We start from the raw sequence: 23,611 nt of genomic DNA on the forward strand, positions 1-23,611 counted from the left end.
CTGCTCTAACCTCTGGTGCAGAGGAACCGCAGCTGAAGCAGTGCAGTAACGTGTGGGATGTTGTGTTTCTCAGGTGCTGGAGCAAGATGTGGTTCTCCAGTCTATTGACCGTGCCATTGAGGCTGTGCACAACGCGGCCATGAAGAATGGGGGAAAGTACAACCTGGAGCAGAGAGATGTCCTCCAGTAAGTACGACAGGCGACTGGGAGAGCTGCTGGATGGAGGGTGGTCAGCGTGTGATACTTGTGTCTTTCTATTCTTGGGGGTCAAGTTGGACATTGTTGATTTGAGTTCCTGTGCTGCGAAGTGCTGGTGCACTCGGAGAGCTTCCCAGCGTTTGAGGTGGTAGCTGATGCTGCTCCTGCCAACCACGTCTAACAAAGCAGCGCTTTGGTCTTGCCTCTCTATCTCTCTGCGTGTAAAGAAAAGGAAACTCTCAGCTACATTGTAGGCTTGGAAGAGAAATCCAAAACCTTTCCAGCTGCATTTTCTCCTCTCTACCAGCCAGGAATTGTAGAGGTTGTTGACATGTGGCACAAGGTCCTTAATATCTTCTCAAATAATTGCTTGTGAGGAGAATTTTTGTTTTTCTCCGACACTTCACACTCTGCGCTGAGGCACACTGGTTTAATCTCAGTTGAACAGCAATTCTGAAGTGCAGGCAATTTCTGAAGCTTGCAATGCAATATGTGACTCTCCCCCGAGGAAGAGGCATTTTTCTCCAGCGAACTGATGAATAAATCATGGGCTCTTGCAAAGCCTCTTCCTTCCTCCCCCAGAAGTGCTTCCTTAGTTGTTAATGAAACTGGAGTTGGTGTTTGGAGTAATGTAACCCATTCTGGTATATATAGCCCAAATGCAATAAACCATTTAAAAATATAATTTAATGTTGCAGCACAGTCGCTCTCTTCCTTTAGCTTTGTTGTTCCTGATGTCGTCATTCCGTTTCAGAAAACTGATCCATCACCGGAAGGAAACAGTCTCCCGCAAAGGTCACTCTCCCACCCCTCAGGGGATGGTTATGACACAGTCCTCAAGCGATCACCATCTGGATGTGGCACGGCAGCCCAACGGGGTGTGCCGGACGGGATACGAGCGACATCACAGTCTTCCAAACACCGAGTTCGAGGAGGAGGATGAAGGTCTCTATCAGGTATGAGTGGCTGGACACTTTCTAGGTTCTTCCTTTGGTGGTATGATGTTGCTTGTCATGTTTAATAAAATGCCTTTGCAGATGAAGTCATGAATCAAGTGTTTGTGCTGCTTACCTGGGATTACTGCAATGTAAATAAATGCTGTCTCTGTGTAAGAAGTCTGGAACAGTCCTCTGCCATTAGCACCTGTGATGCTTTTTGGGATCCTTGAGCGTCCATGGTTTTATGGTGACATGTGAGATTCACTCTATATTGTGTGACTGCCTCTTGACAACTTGCTAAAAGAGTTGCAAGTTCCCCAGAGAATAGTTTTGAAAAGCAGTTCTGATGTGAGCAGCAGAACTCCCTCCAAGTACTCAGCACTGCTTTGTTTCCCCCTTGTTAAATCTGCACAACAAGATCTTTGGTCCTTTGAGCATTTTATCTGGAGTGGTTGCCTAGTTTTACTATTCAAAACATTAAAAAAAAAAAACAGAGATCCTGTTTTGTCTGAATGTTGCTTGTCATGATGAATTGAAGGTAAATTGCAGGAAATACAAGTTAGAGCAGATTACTTTTTTATCTCAGCAGCACACAGATCCAAGGTTACAGTGCGGCGCCAGCTAGGCTTCAGAGCAGCAGCGCAGGACGGATGCAGCAGTTGCTGGGGGTGAATGATGTGGCCAGTTACACTGTGTGGGTATAGCTGGATGGTAGGGCTAAAGGCGCCAAGCAAAGATGAGCGCAGAGATTTTTTTCCTCCTACAGATGAACATGTGCACTGTAGTTTTTCTTCATCTATCTGGGATAAGTGTTGGGAGGCGGTGTTGGCGAAGTACTGATACACTGTCACTCCTAGCAGATGAGGTTTGTTTTACACTCCAAGAACTGCGAGTCTGCAGAGATGAAAGGTAGCTCTGGCTCATGCAGAACACGGCAATCCTTACAAACCCCATTTTTCTTCCTTGTATTCATTTTCTTGTCTGGTCAGCCAAGCCAGCTCCATTCTCAAGCCTGTGCATCATGGGCGAAGCGAATGGAGCACCTTACAGCCCATTCTCTGTGCCGATTCCCTGTCTTTATCTGGTCTGTGATTTGGCTGCTTGCCAGACGGGAGCAAGACAGATTCCTTGGCTGACAAAGAACTGTTTCTGTCTGGGTGGCACTGAGGATGCAGTCAAAGGGCCTCCAGCTTAGCCCTGTGCTGAAAGGGGTCCTTGAGATTGTAACAGCTCAGTTGAGGGATTTCCTCTGTGCTTTGAAAATTCAAAATGGAGGAAGCAGCACTGCTTTCTTCCACTGGTAATGCAGCTGCCTAAGAGGAGACCTACTGAAATCTAAACTTCCTCACTAATTCCGGAGAAGCAGAGGTCTTGGGATGTGCTTTTCACTGCTTGGGATTTTCAGGTGCATTCAATGTTTACATCTGAAAACTTAAGCAAAATTTGAGGTGCAAATTTCTTGTCAGTGGTTTTGCTCCCAGGGATGACCTGTCTGAAGTACTTGGTGATGGTACCTGTGCTGAGCCTCTCTTCAGCTCCTCTGTAGTTAGCATAAGCTGGGAAGCTGGGGCAGTTACATACCAGCTGCCAGAGGAGGAGATTGATCTCTGAGTATTTTAATCAGTCTGCTTCCTTTGTGCATGTTCAGTGGGTTTGTGATGCTTGTCTCTGGAAGCTTTTGCTGCAGACTAGGGAGTCTGGCTTGGCAGAGTTTGCCTAAAGGAGGTGGTGGGCGGGGGATTGTTGGTTTGTTTATTTGTTTTGGGTTTTTTGTTTGTTTAAAGGTTCCTACTATAATAGCATTATTCCCAGGAGTTGAAGGAGTGGTGGTGGTCTCTGCCTGCCCAGCTGGGAAGGGGATGGAAGTGTTGTGGCTGTCAGCTCTTGTCTCAAGCAGAGCCTCTGCTAGCAGTCCCTGCAAAATGGAAAAGGAGAAGAAGCATATGTAAAATCTGTGGATCTGGGGAAGTTCGTAGCCCCCTTTTAGAGGCCTGGGGAAAGGGAGGCTGTCAACACATGTGTAGGTGTTTCTCTCTGAACCCTTGGTAAGGTCCCTCCTCTTCTCCCCTCTGGACAGGAGGGATCTGAGCTGCAGGGTCTCCTGCATGGGCACCTTCCCCACGGAAGCTGGACAGGGGGTGTTTTCTCCCCTTTCCTCCCCTTCCACTGGGGGCTTTTGGTGTTGTACATCATCCTCTTGGACCCAGCAGTGGCTGGGATGTGGGGCAGAGGGAGGGGATGGCTGTCGGTTACCCCTCACAACTCCCAACGGTGCAGCATTTCACAGCTTGGACAGGCATCAACACAGGGAAATTCATGTGGTGCTTCACATTCTTATCGCAGCCGCTTGGACTGTGGTATATGGCTGTCTAATGAGGCTGGCAGGACTCTGAGCTAATGTTAGCTGTACATCTATTAATTTAAACACGAGTCTGTAATAGCTGTGTTAAATTTTCATGGTAAATTTGGAAGGGCCAATGAAGCCATGGAAATACTTCAGAATGACCTAACCCTATCTATCTCTAAATAATGCCATGGGGCTGCTCTAAGCTCCGAGCCTGCCTGTCTGCTAAATCCTGCTTCTTTGGTAATCGTGGCCATGCTGTGCCAAGCAGCTCCGACTCGTGCTGTTACCTCCATCACTCTGCAGAGAGGGCTCTGCTTTTAGCACAGCTGAGCTCTCCAGATTTGGGACCAGCCTTCCAACCACGCGATGCAGAGACCCCTCCTGATCTGTTTGGCCTCTCTCAGCTGTGCAGTCTCTTTTTGGACTGACACAGATCATTTTTGAGGCTGTATGCAAGTATCATATAGCGTTTTACCCAGAGAACAATGTGGGATGGATTGACAAGAGCAGAAGAGCTCGGACTGGGAGTCTGCAGCAATACCTCATACTAAGCCACTAGCTGAAGGTGCTTGTAAAGAGACTTACGTGACACAGTAAAAGTTTGATGTATTAGGTGTAAGGTGGGAGAGAGTAACCGAGAGATCCCTTTTTAAAAATATTTGTAAGCTGTGCAGATTGCTGTGTAGCATCCAGACATGGGCCATGAGAACCGTATTGTCAGCTTTTGGTATCAAGTCTTGAACATTTGAGGTGGATCCTGAAGGTCTTACTTACAAGAGTGTCTTTGCTCCCATTTCAGAGGAGGTTTCTGCCCTTCCTGGATCCAGGGGAAAAATGTACGTTTTTCATTCTCCTCGTTCTGAGCTATTTGATAGGGACGTTCTTTGAGTCCTGTCTCAGCTTTTCACTGCAAGGACTGGTAGTGCTCTGTATCAAGTGAGGCATTATAGGGCTGTTCAGCACTGACAGGTCACAGAAAAACTTCTCATCCAGGGCTAAACAAACCTGGAAAATTGGAACTGTGTTGATGGCCTGAATGTCACTCTAGATTTTGTCTGACTTCAACCTGGGCTACCGGAGACATTCAGGCCATTGCCTCCTTTCCCTTCCTGTGCTGCCCTGGGTGGTTTTGCTGTAGGCCATGATTGCAGTATCCCATAAAAATAGAGGCATGTTTCAGGCAGCAGGTTCTTAATTGCAGAAGTCTGGAGAGACCCCAAACTGAGTCTCCTGGCCCTGAGCCACTGGGATGTGAGGATTAGAGTATTGTTGCCATGTGCTCCCACCTAGCTTGGCTGCTCTGTTCAGTGATGTCCTGCTGATCAGAGATTAACCCTGAGGTTACACCTCAGCAGAGTAATTCTGGGTGAGAGCGATGTCGGTGGTCATGGTGTTTGAACCCAACAGAAAAAGATGAGTGGAGGAATCTGGGTTTGTGGCTTGTGTGCTGCTGGCTTGGTATTCCTAGCAGAGGGGACTTACAGGAGAAGCCCCAGATGCAGAGAGTTAATTCAACTCCCTGGCAAAAGCTTCTCCCATCTGGTCTTCCTATAGGTAGCGTAGGATTGCACAGAGGGTCTAGCCCGATTTTCTCTCTGCCTGAGCAGAAATAGCTCTGAAAGCATGGAAAAGGCATTTGCATGTCTCCAGTCCTTGGCTTTGTCTTTCTGCAAGGGTATTTGTAGCTGATGTAATGGATCTCTCCAGAAGAGTGTCTAAATATGCGCTCTGTTTGCAGCCTCTGTGGAGCTATTGAGAGTAATGTGGAGTCACGGTGAGTGTGTGGGATTGCATTTGGAATAAAGGAGGAGTAAATGCTTGACAGGTCTACACGATGTGTGTGCTGTGTGCTGCTGAACACAGCAATTAAACAAGGGCTGCTTTGCCTGTCACAGGGAGGGGATGAAGCCAACTTGAGTCCTGCTTTGTTCTTCTAGGAAGCCACCTATTAATATCTGTCCTCCTGAGAAAACTTCCCCGAATGATGAGAGAGTTGTAAGGACAAATCTACACGCGCATGTGAGAAAGAAGGTTTCATAACAGAAAATATCTTTATTGTCAACCTCCTCTGATTACTCTGACATCTTTCCTTATAGATCCCACCACAGCCCCGGCGTGCTGCTCCTATCACACCCCCACCTCCAGAGAAACGCAAGAATGCACAGATTGCTGCTCCCATTAAAAGTAAGCACAAACTGCTTTCCAGATCGTGGCCACAAAACAGACACTGCGAGATATAGTTGTTGTGGTGCCCGGATACTTTTACTTTGTGCTTAGAAGAGCATCCTTATATCCTAAATTTCTATAGATTTTATATTCTTTTATATATATATATAAATATATGTATCTATCTCCTAAATTCCTATAGGTTTTAATACTAATGGTCATGAGCTGGTGTCCGGTGCTCCTTCAAGCCCTCCCTGATCTCGTGGGGTCTGGGCAACCTGGTGCCTGTGGATGGGTGCCAGGTACAGCATCCTCCTGGTCCTCTGGTGCCAGTAGCCCTGGGAAGCTTGGTGTTCTCTGAAGAGGAAACTCGATCTTCTCACATGGCTAGCCTGGCCAGTGCACAACCTCAGTGATTTAAGATCCCTGTGGGTGTTTTTGTCCCACAGACACCATGGCCTTCTCCCAGCAAGGCAGAGGAAGTTTTCCCTGGCAGTGCAGAGTGCAGTAGTTCGCCAGGGGGAGCTCACTGGTAGTGCTTTTAGGACAGGCTCAGGTCTTGCTTTTGGCTTCCAGTTTGTGAGGTGCTTTCTTTGTACAGTGCTCAGATGGGATTTCCATAAAGTCGGTGGCTGGTGCCTGTAAGGAGCAGTAATAATACCAGGGGCACAGCTGCCTATGCCCTGCCCACAGGCAGGAGAGCAGCTGGTCAGGAGCACTTCAGAGCAGGACCATGGGGCTGAGGCAGGAGCTTCTCCATCTTCAGGGTGGTTGGGCTGGCAGAGGCAGTGGTCATCCTGCCAAGTGGCTGTCAGTTTGCCCAAGTGCTCTCCTGTGCTGTGACAGTGACACCATTAGTGGCACACAGCCCATTTCTAGCCCTCTCGTGTGCCCCTGTGAGGAGCAGGGCAGAGCTGTTGACTTGCAGGTAGTTAATTGAAACTTGGGGCTGGCACCATCTTACTTAATGGTATTTACTGGTATTGAGGCATTATTCACCGTGGTACTGAGAGCTTGCAAAGGTTAGTTTCCTTCAACTCATTATCTTGATTTAACGAAGCATGGTGGGAGCTATGATTTGTGAATGCTTCGTGAGGAGGAGGAGGAAAAAAGAGGGATGCTTGAACCCCTGTGGGAGGGAAGGGCCCTGTTTTTCTGCCTAAGCTTGTGCTTGCCTTGGAGTGGAGTGGTAGATGGAGAAGTGGAAGGCTCCCAAGACCTGTGGGACAGGAGGGGTTGGGGTTGCCTGCAGAGGTGCAGCAAAGGTGTTTCACGTGTCCATCCCACTGATCCTTCCTTTGGTGTGGAGGAAACTGCTTCCCTGAGAGCTGGGCTCCCCGAGCGATGCACTGCCCCTCTTCCAGCACTAACGTCAGCTGCTCTCATGAAGCTCTAGATGAAGGTAGCCCAGTATTTGTCCAAGTTCTGTTTTCATAATCAGAGAAGGACTTGGATACATTTCTGCCTCTTAGAAACTAATGGATAAGGTTTACCAAAACTGTATACTAGGCCAGGTTAAAGGAAGGAAAAATCTTCACATCTCTGCTTGTAGTGGATTTTTTTTTGCCTTCGAATCTGAGACAGCTATCACTGTTAGAGCTAGTCAAAACTAGAGGTGGGGGGAGAAACACAGTAGAGCACACAACGTGGAGGCTTGTGAAAGTGGTGGATGATAGCAGCGCTGCAGGGCTCGTGATCAAATGTTGGAGAGTGCTGAAAGGGAGATACCAGAGGTGTTGTCAGCCAGACATTTCCTTCGCTGTCGGTGCTAACCATGGTGTGCAGTCAGTGAGGTGCCTGCAGTAGGGAGGCACGAGCTGGCGTGTGAAGCCTTTGGTGTCTTGCAGTTCTCAGGCACCATCATTCAAAAGTGAGGGCTTAGATCCTGAACACAGAAAAAGGCCCTTGCTAAGCCAGGGGGAGAAGACTTTTCTGTCTCTTAGTCCTGTCCCTCCCTTCCTTCCCCTGCATAAAACACTAAGCCCTTTGAAGGGTATTCATCTCAATAGAGTAGTTTTCCCCTTTCTAAAGAGGTGATTGTGCGGGAATGCTCCAGAGAGAACTGGTACAATTTTGCTTTGAGATAAGTGAGGCAGGAAGAGGAGTTAAACTGCTCTGGTCGCATGCACAATGAGCCTTTTAATGGTCTGTGCTGTAGCAATTTGTTTTTCTCTTTTTTCCTTTGATGCTGTTGCTAAGGCATTTTTAATTGTTCCCTTTCAGACGCTGTTGAAATTATCCCTGGGTCAGCTTCTAGTGCCTCCTCTATGAGCACGACATCTCTGGATACCCTGTACACTGCTTCCTCTGTGTCAGAGACCGCTCTCCCAACAGCCACCTCCAGCCCTGCCAACACCCCACCCCCTGTCCCGAGTCGGAGCGTCCACACCACAATAACGCGCAATTTGGACGCCGGCTCTGTGACCCACTCCCGCTATGGGACATCCCCAAAGGATGGGGCCAGCAAATCTCCCCAGACCAAGAGGGCTGCCCCAGCACCGCCGGCTGAAGGGGGGACCCAGAGGTCCCACACTGTGGATGGGGAGAAGACTTCTCAGGTGAAGAAAGCTGCCCCAGCCCCCCCTGCAAGTCTGGATGCCTTCAACTCCCTCTGCCTGGAGGATAAGAAGGCAGCTGCAGTGGAACCAGTGCCACCAGAGCCCAGTGGTCTGGTGGCATCTGTGCCCAAGACAATAGGTGCTGAACTGATTGAGCTAGTGCGCAGGAACACCCACCTCAGCTACGAGCTGTCCCGCGTGGCCATCGGCGTGGTCATCGGCCACATCCAGACCTCCATCCCAGCAACCAGCAGCATCATGGAGCAGATTCTCATCTCCGTGGTGGAGAGTAAGGTAATGCGTGTGGGGCTGGGTCAAAGGGCTGCTGCAAAACCACCTCCTAGCATCAGGCAGAAGGTGCTAAAAACTCAGTGATCTCTCCTAACATTTGGGATGAGAAGTGCGGTGAAATCCCAAAGGAAAGGGGAGAGGTGCTAGATATGGGGGTAAATGCCTAGCCAAGGGAACCAGGGGTTCAAACCAAGTCCGAGTACTGGTAGCAGGGAAGTGGAAAACAGGTGAGTTTATTCCCCAGCTGAGCCTCAATCCCCAAATGTGCAACATAACCCTGAGTTTGGAGCTGGGAGCAAGAGGTGAAACCAGCTGAGAGGGCCCTTGGTGCTGGGAAGCACTGGCAGACTGTGGTGGAAGGGTCGGTGTCTTGGATGAGACTGCGGTTTGGGGAGAGGGTGATGAGATGGATGGCAGTGAATTGAACCACATGAACACATCAAGTGGGAGATGACAACCTTCCAGGTCCCAGGGACGGTGCTGGTGACAAAACAGTGGTGGGAATGGATGCAGCAGGACTTGAGGCATGCTGAGAAGGCTTTGATGAGTTGTTGATGACTGATTGTGAATGCTCACAGAGAACCATTGTGGCAGCATAAAATTAAAGAAAGAAATGAATAGTGACTTTTTCAAGAGGTATTTTCTGTTATGAATGTGACAAATAAGAAGCTGAGGAAAATAGAGCCTTTGCAATAAGTACTTCTGTATAGAAGCCTTTTATAAAATAATGCATTTTATAAACTTGTTTTCCTCTATGGTGCTGCACATCCTCTGTAGATCCTGTATGCCTATGCATACCATAAATCTGCACGGATTCTTGTCTTTTTTGACTGTGGAGTACCCAAAACTTCTGTATGTCTGGCCTGGTCTTTCATCAAAGCGATGAAAACTAGTTTTCCTTAGATGGAAACTTCTCTATTCCGTAACACACACTTCAGCCCTGCTTTTTTTAAAGACCACAGAATTGTAGTTTTTCCAGCCGCTGGAGGAAGAACATTATCTTGAGCTTATTCTAAATAAAACTTATGCCAAAATGATTGTATATTCCTCCTTCCTTTGCTGCAAACATGCAAGGAGAGAAATGAAAGGATATTTCTTGCAGCAGTCATTGAAATGGCGAAGTGCACCTGGGCAGCCCTCTGCTTTAGTTGAAGGGATAATAAATTTCAGCTCCCACTTTCTAAATACAACCCTTGAGGAGTATGCTTCATATAAATATCTAAGATTGGAGTTCCATTGCTAATGGCAAGATTATAATGAACTGTTCAGAGGCTTTTGAATATGGAAAACTAATGGCATTCAAACTTTAGATCAAATCATAATCTGGTTAACTGTCTGCACTGAATAGAAGGTCCTATAAGCAATCATCAAGTCTGTTTGTGGCCATAACCCAACGGTTAATTGCTTCCTCCTTCAATAACAATACCATGTCAATGTGTGATCTAGATTCAGCAAAATAATTTAGCTGTTTCAAGCAAATATTCTGGCTCTGACTTGCATGCTAAAAAGTTCAGTTTTCTGTTATTTGGACCTCGGACAAGATTTGAATATTGGTTTTGTCTTTAATACCTGTTCTTGGGATACAGTAAGCTTAATTCCACAAAAATCATCTAGTGCCAGGTTTCTACATAGGGGATTTGAAAACCTCAATTTCATGGCCATTGCTGCAGACCAGCCTGAAAAAGATGGGAAGAAATTCTGATGCTGGTGCAGGGATGAGTATGGATCTACTCATAACTGATATGGTATCTGTCATCTAGGACACCTGCGGGACTTAAAAATGCCCGGTACTGTATGGAGACACAGCAGAAGGTCCTGTCCCACCTCTTAATACCTCATCTTACCCATCTGGGGTGGTACTGCTTTCAGAAGCAGAGCCTGGGTGGGCTTGCACAGTTCTCAGGTGGAGATGTTGTGGTGTGCGTTTTTCCTGAATGTCCCACGCAGAAGATGCAGCTCTGCTGATACATGGGTGCCTGGTTCCAGATGAGGTTGTTTGCTGGGTATGGAAGAGCAGCTCTAACAGTTAAAAGGGCAGTCACGTGTAGCTGTGGGGTGGCTGTACTGCTGTAGCTTCGCCAGCATAGTTTAATGGTACAAAGTGTTATTGTTGACTTTGTGGTGGTCACTATACCCAATCATTCCACCATCTCAGGTTTCTGTGTAGAACTGCTACTGAGTCATCAGCTCTAGGTCAAAGGTTTTTTTTTTTTTTCTTTAATTTGTAACTTCTGAAATCCCTCTATAGCCCGATCCATGCAAATATGTGAGCAATTATTTTGCATATTTTTCGAGGTTTTTTTCTTCCACCACCTAAAACAGAGCAAGAGATCAGCTTTGATTTAAAGCTTGGTCTGCTCATAGCAGATATCATACCTGCTTCAACTTTTTGTATAACGTTCTTTAATTAGTTATATCCTTTCTATTCCTATTGTAGTCTTAATTTGAAGTCAGATCACTGGTTTACTAAATCAATTGCAGAATCTATTTGCTTGCTTATAGCACCAGTGCCTTCTGAAGGTTGAGTTGTGGTGGCAATTCTCTCTTAATTTACCTTCCTGCTCTTCTAGCATGGAGTCTGCCCAGGCACTTGTTTTCAAGAAAGCAAGACCTTTCTGCTGCGACAGCATCATGCTCCTGCTTTTAGAGAGGTAACATAATGCTACGCTGGGGAAACAGCAAATATGAGGAGGGTGTTGAGGTGCTTCCACTTCAGGAAAGATGCTTCAGAGGTACCGTGCTACTTGGGGAAACGTGATCTGCAGGCACAAATGTGTGGAGTTGACTTCCCCGTGTCAGGATTTGGCCTGGCTTTGGAAATGACCCTTCTTCTTGTGCTTGAGCTGGTTCCCTGTGAGTGGCATGGTGACTGGGCAAGATGTGCAGAGGGAAATTAAACCTGTTTTCAAAGACATTGCTGCAGTGACTGTCTAAACTAGAACTGGATTTGATGGGAACTCATTTGAAATTTGGACGTAACTAAAGATAATATAGATGCTGCCTGATTTTCAAGCATCTAGAGAATCACTTGGATTAGTATGTATTGGTGATATGTTATTGTGTTCAGCTCTGCTGAATTATCTCCCATCTGAGAGGAGGGGGGGTAGTACTGTAGGCATCTTGTCTAGGGAGGTCGATTTGAGGATTTATTAAACTGAGTGTGAGGCAAGCAAAATTGGCTAATATACAAGCTAGCTACACCTTGGGAGGTAGTGCTTAGAAATCACCTCCTTTTTATTAAATTAGCATTGCTGTGTTGCGCTTGTGACTCAGACCCATCTCTAGTTGCCTTAAATTTAAGCTTGAAAACTGCTGGCAAAGATGTGTAATTCATTTTAGCCCTACAGATTAGCCCAGGCGGCTGGGTGGGGTTGAAACAGCTCTTGGATGTGTTGGAGGAACAAGTTAGGAAGTTGGTGTGGGAGGTGACATATTTCTGGAGGGGGTTTCCCTTGTAGTGCTGGGCTTTGACCTGCACCCAGCTGCCTGTCACCAGTGCCCGGTGGCCGCCTGTTGTCCCCAACAAGCCCTGACAAACCTCGTGGCTAATGTGGCCAAGCTCCCTCCTCTTCCCCTGAATCCCCGTGGATTCCCATCCCTCTTGCATGCGGTTCCCATTCATACACTGATTCAGCTTTGCTTAAAGGATAGTTGCTTTTGACAAGACACAAATGCTCCTCTGTTCTCCTGGGATAATGGGAAGGTCAGCAGGGTGAGCGCTTTAAGGGCTGAGTCCTTTGGGCTGTTAGCGTGCCTACGTAGGGCTCCTCCTTAGTGAAATACCGTAACAAAAGTGAGTCTGGAGGGTGGGAGGAATGCATTAGTGCTTAGGCAAGGCCCTTGCTCACTAATTGCTAGAGCAGCCTTTATGAAGGTCTGTGCCAGCCTTCACACTCAGCCATCTCACTTTAGCTGTAGATGGTCCACACTCATCCAGAGAGAGCCACTGCTGGGTACGTCCGCAGAGCAAACGTGCATTGGGCTGCAGATGGCCGGGACACCTGAGAAGTGAAGGCTGCAGAGACCTGACTGAAGCGTAGCTAAGGTGGTGGTCAAAAGCTGAGTGCTCCTCTCTCCCTGTGACTCCCCACATGTTTGTGCACAGCCGGCGTTGCCTCCCTGCAGAGCTGGCCAGCCCTGCGACAGGGCTGTATCCCGGGGTGCCCGGCCGGGAGCGGGCCTGCTGCTGCCCGGAGAGCGCCTGCGAAAGGCCTGCCGGGGGGAGCTGGGCTCAGCTCAAGTCAGGCGTGTCTCTTGCACCGTTTTCATCTGGTTTAGTGGCTGCCAAGAAGCCTGGCAGTGTGTGTTGAGGGCAGTGTTAGCAACCGGGTTTTTATAGCTGGTGCTGTGGTGGGAACGGTTTGCTGCGCAGAGGAGGGGAGAGTTTCCAGAGAAGACCCCTGAAATGTGTGTAAAAAGTTTCTGTCTGGTTGACTCAATGCAAATTTGGGCTCATCTGGAGGGAAACTGATGGTAGGTGTGTGTACCCATGGCACTGGTGATCCAGCATGCTTGCTGACATGGTGATGGGGAGGGGGGTGGGAAGGGGGAGGGAAAAATGGGAGGAAGAGCACGACAGGACGGCATCCAGATTTTCATGACAGACATGACCACCTCTTCTGAGCAGTGTGGGTGCGATGAGATTCCCCAAAATATTTTGGGCTGTTCAGGAGGAACGAAATCCCTGCAGCAGTTCATTTTGCTGGACTGGGAGGAAGGAACTATTTGAAACAATAAGATAATGCAAAGCAGCACTGTTAAAAATACTGAAACCTCCTTCTGCTTAGGGGCTCTCTGGCAGATTCCTGGAAACGATCATATCATGAGGCTGCAGGTTGAAGTAGCTGTCAAGATTAATAAGCAGAGATCTGACCCTGGTGGTGGGAGGTCTGAGAATGGTGCTGAGAGTGCATTGAGACAGTGTGCAGTGTAGTTACACTGGTCGGATTGAAGAGCTTGTTAATGGATTGATCTCATCCAATTCCATTAGGAGTCATAAGGGCTACAGATGAAGGCTTGGAGGAAGCAGATTAGTGATAAGAGGATGAAGAGAGTGATCATTAAAACGAGTACTCATTAACATGCTCATCCAAAAAGACGTCTCAGCAGTGAACTGAGGGAGGACCAGCCCTGCACTGCTCTGGTGAGGAGGATGTGAGTCAGGTACATAAATGGAGAACCCTTTCCCAAGCAGCTGGGATGCATGGGAATGGGCAGGTGACATTGCAGTGCTGTAGGTCCTCCTATGGAGAGGAGATGGCAAGACCAAGCGAGTCTCTTAATGCATTTGCTTCTGTGATAAATCACAGTTCAGTGGGAGATGCTCTTGTGTTTGTGCTCGGCCCCTGAAAGCTACTGTCCTCTCTTAGAGCTGGTTACCTGGTTTTCTTGTAGGCCATCCACAGCTTCCCAAAATTTTGAGTGCATAAGGAGGCTTGTGTTAAACCAGCATGCTCCTTCCTTTGTTACCTGTCTGACAAAAATCACGTAATGAGCAGCGACAAGAATACATTTTTATTATATAATTGAAGCACTGAATTGAAGTCCTAATTAGTTCACATGCCAAATACCCTAAAGCAAATTACTAACAATGGTCTCTAATAAAGCAGACAAGACATTACTGTTAAACCTGGAGTATTTCCTGGACAGAGCCTGGAGGGTTGAAGATGTGCAGCAAGGTGCTGCTCCTGCACTTGGCAGTCTCGCATGGCACCAACCGCTCGTGTCGTGGGTGGGTGACTGTGTGTGCATTGCCACCGACACAAAACGTGGGCGGGTGTGTCTGTACGAAATTGCTCTGCTCTGCTTGTAATGTAAAGGTCTGCTTTAAAGGCTTGCTGCCCCCAGCCGCAGAGCTGGCCTGCTGGAAGGAGCTGTGCTGGGCCAGAACCAAGCTTTCTCCAGGTTTCCAGGAGAAGTCATTGTGCAGTAGCAGGGTGTCCTGACTGGTAGCAGTAAAGCCTTTTCACACTGAATAATCGTGACTTGTCACTGCACGCTGCAACACAGCTTCATCCAAAAATTATTAAGGGCTTGGTCTCAGTGAGTGGGTTTTTCCAGTTGTTTGAATTTCTCAACTCTGTTCTGTTCCACCGTGCTGATCTCCTGCTGCTTGTTGTCACTGCTGCCAAACCCTTGTGTATATAATTGAAGTTCTTCTGCAAATTAGTCCTTACCTCTCTTAGCAGTGCCTGGGCTCATCACCTGTAATCAGCCTGGTTCCACGTGCTGGCTCCCTCTTCTTGCCCTCCTTTCAGGAAACCTGGTAGTTCATATGATAAACTTAGGTTCTAGAGGGTTATCGTAAATTGCAGACCACAGCAGCTGTTGGGGCAGGTTAACTGCTGCCTGACTACTCCCCTTGCTTAGAGAGAAGCGTAGAAAACACAACTGAAGAGTGAAGCCGCCGGTGAGGGTTATGTATGAGATGGAAGTGGTGGGATGCAGATGACAGCAATTTGAGAAAGGAGTGTGTGCAGTAAGATTCGAGTTAGTCTCCATCGTAGCTACAAGCTTCAGAGCTGCTGTGAACAGTGGCAGAGCTCTGCTGTTTTGGAAGAAAGCAGAACCAAAGCATCCCAAGATGAATTGGTTCCTGTCCTTGCTGCAGAAGATGACAGACCTGGTATTGAGCAGTTGGCATGTAGAGAACCATGCAAGCATTTGCTCCCGAGTCCTGGATTAAAGGAAGATCTGTCCCTTTCAGGCTGGAGGGAGGGGGCAGTGAAGGGAATTACTTATTCCTCGAAGCAGCTGTGCAGTGTGGTGGTTTTGTGTCCCTCTGTTTTTACTGGGGTGGAGCCTGGAGCTGTGCTCAGCCACTGCCTGGCAGTGGTCCTGGCCTATGCCAGCCTGGTTTGGCTTTCCTCATTCTCAGGGTGATTTTCAGAGTCTACAGCGTGTTCTCTGACGGGCTTCTGAACACCTGCCTGATGCCTGTACTCAGAAGGAAACCAGTGTTTTACTTGTTTTGTGGGGAGGTAATAGAGTACCTTTGTGTTCACTGAGGTGGGGTTGCCCCATGCTCTTGGAGCACTGGGCTGCCTTTGTGAAAGATGCAGCGTGTTTGGCTGCCCCGTGGGAAGGGTGAATGAAGGTTTAGCTGGCACTGAGCTTAGGACTCTGGCCAAGCATTTTGGGTTTTCCTTTAAGTGTGTTGAAACATGCAGAGGTCTGTGGTCATCTGAGTTGGCTTCTTGGCTTAAGCTCCTTTCTTAGGGGAAACGGGCATTCCCCTTGCCGCAGCGTTGGCCCTCCCCAGGGTGGGCAGGCAGCTGGTGGTGATCTGCAAACACCCTCTGGTTTGCTGCGCAGGGAAGTGGGGAAGCTTGTGGTGTGCGTGTGTGCTAAGAGGTTACAATTATGCGCTCTAGGAGAGACTTGGTACAAATACCCACGGCTTCAGGTTTGCCTGAATCAGCCTTAGGTTACTAAAAACAGTAAGAAAAAAAGGGGTGTAGCTTTGTTTGAGGGAGGTTTTGGGTTCTTCAACATCCTCAGAAGACAGTGCTCCAGCAGGATGGTGGCAGCTTGGATGTAAAGACTTTCAGATCATGCACCAGTTCTGGCACCCGTTTTGATTCATTCACTGCGTTAGCTGTGCAAGGAAAGGAGGTGGGTAGATGCCCCAAAAGTATGAGAGCTGAAATAATATCTGTCTTAAACTTTCTTTTTGCTGCCAGCTCTTGATTGAATGAGGTCAACTGCCAGACTCGAGACAAAGATTAGAGGGAACAGGCACCCAAACAACAACCAGCTGTCAGGACCCTGCTAACCACTGGTTTTGCTATCGTGCAGAATCTGAGTGCGGGGCTGCCCTCGGGACAGATCTGCCATGATGAGCAGCGGCTGGAGGTGATCTTTGCGGATCTGGCCAGGCACAAGGACGATGCTCAGCAGCGGAGCTGGGCACTCTATGAGGATGAGAATGTCATCTGCTGCTACCTGGAGGAGCTGCTTCGCATCCTGGTGAGTAAATTTCTCTCTTTGTAGGCAGAGCAGACAGTCCCAGTGAAGTTCCTTTTTTTTGACCTCCTTCACCCCTGTGTTGCCATCAGATCTGCTGTTTCAGAGGACGTAGGTTTCTTGTGCATCCTCTACTGCCAGTGTGAAGCCTTGTCCTCCTGAATGGGGTCTGCAATGCTCTTGAACTGTCTTCCGCTTCATCTTACAAAGCTGTTCTGAAAAGAGATATAGAACTGTTCTTTGTGGTAACTGTGGTATTTACCTATCACAGGAGAATATGAACCTCCAAAACTAAAAATTGTTGTCCCACATCAAGTCTAGAAGTTTGCTGTGAGTGTGAGTTGCACTCCTGGGCCCATATAAGATATCCTCCATTTAAAATGTCCTCTGTGGCTGGGAAGGACCTGCGGGGTGAGGCTCATTAAATGCAGAGAAAACTCTATGGTTGTCTTGAAAGTGAGCTTCAAAGCTATTTTTGTGAGTATCTTGCCACACCTGTGTGTACAGGAGAAGTACATCCCCATAGTGAGCAGCAGTGGGAAATACTGTCCCAGTGCTGTCGTTAGCACATACAAGCCCATCTGTGTATGGGGAGCGTGATGATATGGGAGCTGCCTCTCAGTGCAGTGACATGGTCTGCGTGCCAGTGTGGGGTTTGCTCTGGCACCTATTTTGTATTAGTCTCCAGTTCTGACAGAAGCAGAACAGATACTTTTTTGTGTTTCTTTGTGAGATGGTGGGGCTGGGGCTATTGAGATCTGAGAGCAGCTGGCCTCCCTCAAGGTCCCTGCAGCAGGAACCTGCTGCTTTGATGTGCCACTGGGCTGACCTGTTCATTCCTGCTTCCAGACAGATGCAGACCCAGAAGTTTGCAAGAAAATGTGCAAGAAGAATGAGTTTGAATCCGTCCTGTCCCTTGTGGCATATTATCAGATGGTAAGGTGGCAGAATGCATCAAATCTCTCAGATTTCACTGAAGATGCAAAAGAGCAGGGTTGCTGTGATTAATATATGTAAGATGTTCCCCCTGGATAGGGCAGTTCTGTGAACTAGATGGAGTTGCAGCACATCTTTTTGTGTGCTGGCTAATGTCAGTGCTATGCATGCAGGTTGTATGGAAGAGCAGAGGATGCTATAGACTTGGAAGAGGTAGCTAGCACTGTGAAGGGTGAAGCTTGCTGCTCTTATTAGCTCTGCTGAGGGACAGAATCGGCATTGCTAATATTTAGAGGAAGGTTTTCTGAGGATGCCTTGGGAAAGCTGACAGGCTGTGACTGCTCCTCTTTTAATTGATGTACTCCTGTGCATTAGTAAATAGCTTTGTTTAGAAAGGTAGATTGTGAGTAGAAGCCTTGGGAGTGAAGAAGGAAATCAGCATTCAGAGGAAGAAATGAAAGTTTTGCCTTCAATGTTTATGCAGTGTTGCTTTGCCCCTCTCCTTCCTGGAACGTGCTGTTGTAGGACTCTGTGGGGGTTGGAAACTTGTCCCCATCTTGTCCGTAAGTCCCCAGCTACAGCACATCAAGCCTTGTGGCATTTAGCTTTCATCTGGCACTTCTGTGTCTGAACCCAGAGCTCAGTATCAGGGGGCTGTAGCCTAGTTATGAGCAGTGGGAAGGCAGGCTGGGCACAATGGAGCCTGCTGCTTTCACTGCCTGCTCTTCTCTGACCAGGATTTCAAGGAAGCCTGACCCAGGTGGAGAGCAGTTGGATCTCCTGCCCTGGCTGCTGTTGTGCCCAGTGCCAGGGCTTGGCTCGCTTCTGTTCTCTGAACCGTGGAGTTGTTGACTGAGGCTGGAGCATGGAGGCTACCCCAGCAGCAGAGTTCCTGCGAGGAGCTGCAGCTTGTGCATTATCTTTGCTGGAATCCCTGCATGTCTCAAAACTTTCTGGTTATATCCTCTGCTCCCAGCACAAACTCAACAGCTTCACAGTGGAGGAGCTGCTCCCACCCTGTTCATTAACCATCACAGGCTTAAGAGGGTTTGCAAATACAGTGTTGTCAGGGAACCTCCTTCAGAGCAGCATTCGCAAAACTTCAGTGTGCTCAGAGAATCCTGGCTACCCAGCAAATTAAATCTCTGTTTTCTGGGGATGGGTATAGGTGGTTGATTTGTATTATATTTAGTGGATGAAGTGGGGCATTTCAGATCTGAGCTCTGGCTGCCACGTGCCTTCTGACTGCATGTGCCAGCAACCTGTAGCCAACCCAGTGGTGAACGTTACCGTAAGACGACTCCTGTGCTGCTGTTAAAAGCTCATAGAGCTTCTGGGGTCGCTGTCACCCTGGGAGGGTCTGTGCTTCCCAACAGCAGGAACTTATAGCCAGTTTTGTCTGCCTTAGAGCGAGCCCTCATCTGGGACATCGTCTCATCTAATAAATTGGTTTTACAGGAACACAGGGTGCCGTTACGGCTGCTGCTGCTGAAGTGCTTTGGAGCCATGTGCAACTTGGATGCTGCAGTCATCTCCACGCTTGTAAACTCTGTGCTGCCGATGGAGCTGGCCCGGGACATGCAGACTCACACACAAGGTGAGCCAGCAGTGCCGTACCCACGTCCCCAGGAATGAGTCTTTCCATTAGATGATTTACAGCAGCACTGGTGGCCCCTTGCTGCCTGACTGTTCTACGTGCCCAGTGCTCTGGGTTGAATGGTGTCTGTTTCTAAAGTTATTCAGGTTATTACAGGTGTAAGTGGAGAATGCACGAGAAGAGATGTTTCAGTCCAGTGGCACAAGGCTCACTAGCTCTTGAACATGCTATTAATGATCTGCATCACTTCTTGTAGATGTCTTAAAGCACATTTTAAGCTGTTCCAGTTTTGGTTTATGATGCTGACAAGACACACCTGTAGATCTCAAGGAAGATCTCTGCAGCTTCTTACAGTCAGTTTTTCTCAGCACTCTGCTCCAGATCTTTGCAGTGTTTCTTGCTGGAGAGTGCGATGTGTGCTGGTTAAAGGAAAGGACTTTCTCTCCACCACTGTACCACAGGAGAGGGTAGTGCTGTTATCAAAGTTGCAGTCTTGGTCCTCTGCAGGATGGTGCCACAGCCCTGCTTTCTCCAGAATTTTGCTTTCCATACCCAGAATTTGCTCTCACGGTCCTTCTACTTCACGTTCCTGCTCCCTTTGTTAGGGTGACCTGTCCCTGCTATGAACAGGAACATCCTTCCTGTCCTTTGAGCTCCACGTGCTCAAAAGCTTGGTGGTAGTGGTGTGGTCAGATTTTGCTAGCATTGTCCCTCCGAGCTCCTGCTTAGCCCAGTGTCCTTTATCTCCCAGCAGCCAGGAGCAGGTGCTGAGGAAGAGCCTAAGAACAAGACGAACATGCAGTAATACTCCCCTGATGCTACCTTCCAGCTCCCCATGCATTCCTGGCCCTGGGCAGTCACAGCTTTGCTCCCCGTTTTGAAGTTGCCCTGCAGGCCACCAGTGCTAGCAGTGGCATATACTACTTTTTCCTTTAAAGGGATATTGAAAATCCATTGTTTTGTACTAGTCATGACCCACAATTAAAGTAGCTGTTGAGTGGCTGTGTGGATCAAATCAAAAGAGCCCCAGTGTCTGGAGCCTTGCTTGCCTTGATTGCAGCCTGTTGGTTTGCTGCAGGTGTCATGGAGCTGTATGATTTGGTGATGAGACTGTAGGGATCGACGAGTCTGTGCAGAATAGGGACGGTCACATCCATTTCATGTGACCCAAGTAAATGTCCGAGATGACCACCTTGGACATGCACGGTAGATGTCCCTGTCCCCAGCATCCCACCACAGACTGGGCCAACCTGACTGTGTGGTGGACAGGGCTAATGGGGCTAATCTGGTGTCTGGAAAGGGGTATAAGAGGTGAAAATCAAGCCTGTTGCAGAAGGCTTTGTGCTTGTCTTTGCTTAGGTGCTTTGAAGTGTGGCCATTTCAAAGGCGAGGACTGCCTGAGAAGTAGTGTTTCAGCTCAGGGCAGGGCAAAGCACTGGTGGTGTGGTGCAGGACTGAGATCATTATGCCTGTGTTGTCTACGCTTTCTCTTTGTGCTACTGCTGCTTATCGATTCTACGCAGTGAACTTACCACACTGTTGGTGTTTTATCTGGTTATTCATGAGAAGCTTCCTCTCTAGGCTGAGGTTTTACTGCTCAAGAAGCAAATAATACTTGGTTACGGGACTACGACTGTGCTTCTGTGGCAACATTACTCCCGATTTAAGCTTTATCATGCGTTCATCACTAATTCACAAAGATTGTCTCCGGTAAAGCGTCTTCTGCACCGTGCCCAAACAGGCCTCAGTTTCCTGCTCTGTTCCTTAGTGCAGGCAGGGTGGGCTGGTTGCCCTTGTTACTCCTTGCCTGGTCGCAGCGTTGCTGTCCAGGGCATTTTGCCAGGGGCTGTGTCATCCCAGGCAGCACAGCTAACTCAGCCTCCTGACATGACAGAGCATTCAGCTCTGACCTACATGACTTCTGCACACCTTTGCTGATCTCCACGTAGCACTTCTGGTTGAAGCAAGGCCTTGTCTCCCAGCTTAGGGGACCTAAAAAGCATTGCGGTGGAAGTGGGTGAAAAGTGGTTCTGCTGTGTCCTCCAAACTGCCAACCTGCAGCCCTGCAGCATTTCTTCTTTCCCTAGCTTCATCCCAAGGTGAGGAGGTTTTTTCCCCTCTTTGCTGTAATACATAGGCAGCACAGTCAAAGTGTGAAAAGCTGTTCTTCCTTTGCTGACAGACCACTTTTGGTTACAGGAGCCTCCCAGACTGTGTCCTGACCCTGTGCTGCCTTCTTTGTGCTAAGCTTATGGCAGGTGCTTCTGCAGATGTCATCTGTGCGGCATCCAGGCCTCGTGGCCTTCGCAGCAGGGCTGCAGAGAAGTAGCCATCCTTGACCCAAACGTGTCTGTCCTTCAGAGGTGGTTTAGGGCATTAGTAATTCCCTCCTGCCCTTCTGGTGCTTACTGCTCCCTGTCCTGCCAGCAAACGGCAAGTGATACCTTGTGTGAAAATATGACCTTGAATCCTAGAACAACTTGAGCTTATTTTGGTACTAAAAACTGGGGAATAGCAGCTCATCCGTGGCATACTGTGGAATAGCTAATCCCTTCTGCGGATGGCAGGGGCCGGAGCAATCAGCGCCAGCACTAAGCAACTGGGGAGCGTTGAACTGGCTGCAGCAGCTCTGTGGGATCCCTCCTGGCTTGTTACTGAAGAGCAGCCGAGACAGCAGCTCAGTGCGTGGATGCTGGGTGCCTTTGATGAGAAGGCACTTTACCCTGAGGCTGAGGCAGGCGTGTTGGCTGCTGGCCAGTTCTTCTGCCAGATGCTTGGGTCTTATTGCTTCTGGGCAGCCACTTCCCTCTGCTGTGGCTGGCCTGCACATCTATCAGTGGTAGAAGAGCTTATAATAAGCCACAGTGAGGCAGAATTAGCCAGAACAACTCAAAAAAAAAAAAACAAAAAAAAAAAACCCACAAAAAAAAGCCAAACAACAATCGGGGATAATCCAGTCTGTAACTGTGACTTTCTCCCTTGTTGCAGCTCAGTGTACATGTGAGTCAGCTCTCAGTCTCCTTTCACTTCAGTTGTAGACAGTTGTGTCTGCTCCCTGTGCCTGGATTTTGCACTGCTGTGCTTAGAGGTTGGAAGCAAAGTCTTTGAAGGTCTCGGAGAAATATTTTTCATACATAATAGCAGCTTTCTTACCAGTACCTCTGCAGGCTTTAGAGATGCAGGCTGGTGAGCAAACTACTGCATCTCTCCTGCCCTTCACGGCCACTCAAGTGATGCTTATCAGTCTGCTGTCATCAGAGTCCCGCTGCTTCAGGAGAGTTGTATTAATGCTATTTATTTTCTTGAAGCCACTGGTGCTGCTCTGGGGGGAAAAAAAAAAAAAAAAAGTTGTGCTTTGACTGACAATGACTGTTCACCAGACATGGTGAGTCTTGGATGAGTCTTGCTGCAGCTGGGATAGTCCAAAAACTTGTGAAGTCTGTGCTGAGTGCACTGGGTTAATCTGGATTTGTCCCAAAGTCAGTGCTCTGACTGGTTTCAGCTTTTGTAGTCAAATACAACAAGATTTGCCACCTAGTACTGGAGTCTGCTGTCAAGCAAGATGAATGGACATCAGTTCATGGCAGATGGGCCAAGGACATGTAAAATACCGTCCCCCATCCCGTTTCTAATCTCTTCCTCCGTATTTGCTACAACCACATGTTTATCACTGGCTTCTGGTTCTCAGATCATTATTTCATTGATCCTGATGTGATGAGAAAAAAATGTTTTGTTCATGAAAGCCTTACTAGGAGCACGGGAACAGCATGTTGTCCCTGTGTCTACCTACTGCAGTATCCCGTCTCTGATACCCAACTCCTGAAGCTGTGGAGGAAAGAATGAAGAAATCGTGTGGTGAACAGTTTGTCAGAGCTTTGGCATCACTGACACCTTATAGCTGAGAGCTTCTTATATAAGTATGAATTATATTTAAGTCATTGAATATCCTCCCTCTCTGTTTACCAAGAGTAAACAGCAGTTTCCAGCTTTCCTTTACTGTCACATGGTCTAGAGTGCTCTTCTACAAACTCTTAATCTTGTTAATGCTGTAGTATCTCTGGTTAAACCCCATAAGATCTATTTTTACTCAAAGTATTTGCTATTTGAAAACTCCAGAATCTTGTGGAGCTGTGACAAAGTCTGCATATTCTTTGTTTATAGAGGTTTTGCTCACAGAGCCAACTTTCCAGGGGCACAAGGCTGGAATGATTCAGTAGCATTTTTTTCCCCCATGCTAACAGTATATCGAAGAGCTGCCAAGTGTTACAAGTCCTTTGGCCAAGTCCAGTAGTATGTGGTGACAGTGGAGGCATCAGCCTGTGCAGGATGCAGGAGCTTAGAGATGGATCTATTTGTGCACAGAGAAGTGAAATGTTTTAAAGGGTTTTGAGGGGGCACTGGAACCAGCATGTATCATGCAGGGAAGCAGTACTGTTGGGAGAAGCATCATATGTTGGATGGACTTTCTCCTCTAACAAAAAGTAATTTTGGTCAGTTTTTTACAAATACACCCTCAGTTTCCTTGTAACAAGTGTCCCTAGGCTCTTTCTGGCAGATATAGCTGAACTTTATTTAGCTAGTATGTGTGGTAACCTACTTTATAAAAATAATGCTC

At 48.0% G+C, this 23,611-nt stretch overlaps 1 protein-coding gene across 3 annotated transcripts in view; it reads left to right on the plus strand.

Annotated features, from left to right (window-relative positions):
• The window catches only part of NCKIPSD (NCK interacting protein with SH3 domain), a 53,395-nt gene that overhangs the window by 21,508 nt on the left and 8,276 nt on the right, over positions 1-23,611 (plus strand). For all 3 annotated transcript variants that reach the window (XM_042799580.1, XM_042799582.1, XM_042799581.1), the window contains exons 2-8: positions 74-186; positions 953-1,154; positions 5,580-5,667; positions 7,873-8,501; positions 16,296-16,466; positions 17,313-17,399; positions 18,858-18,996. In XM_042799580.1, coding sequence (XP_042655514.1) covers positions 74-186; positions 953-1,154; positions 5,580-5,667; positions 7,873-8,501; positions 16,296-16,466; positions 17,313-17,399; positions 18,858-18,996 — 1,429 coding nt within the window. The remainder of the gene's footprint in view (positions 1-73; positions 187-952; positions 1,155-5,579; positions 5,668-7,872; positions 8,502-16,295; positions 16,467-17,312; positions 17,400-18,857; positions 18,997-23,611) is intronic.

The sequence above is a fragment of the Tyto alba genome, unplaced genomic scaffold, assembly GCF_018691265.1.
Source record: "Tyto alba isolate M040663 unplaced genomic scaffold, T.alba_DEE_v4.0 Super-Scaffold_3, whole genome shotgun sequence".
In the NCBI taxonomy this organism is placed as follows: Eukaryota; Metazoa; Chordata; class Aves; order Strigiformes; family Tytonidae; genus Tyto; species Tyto alba.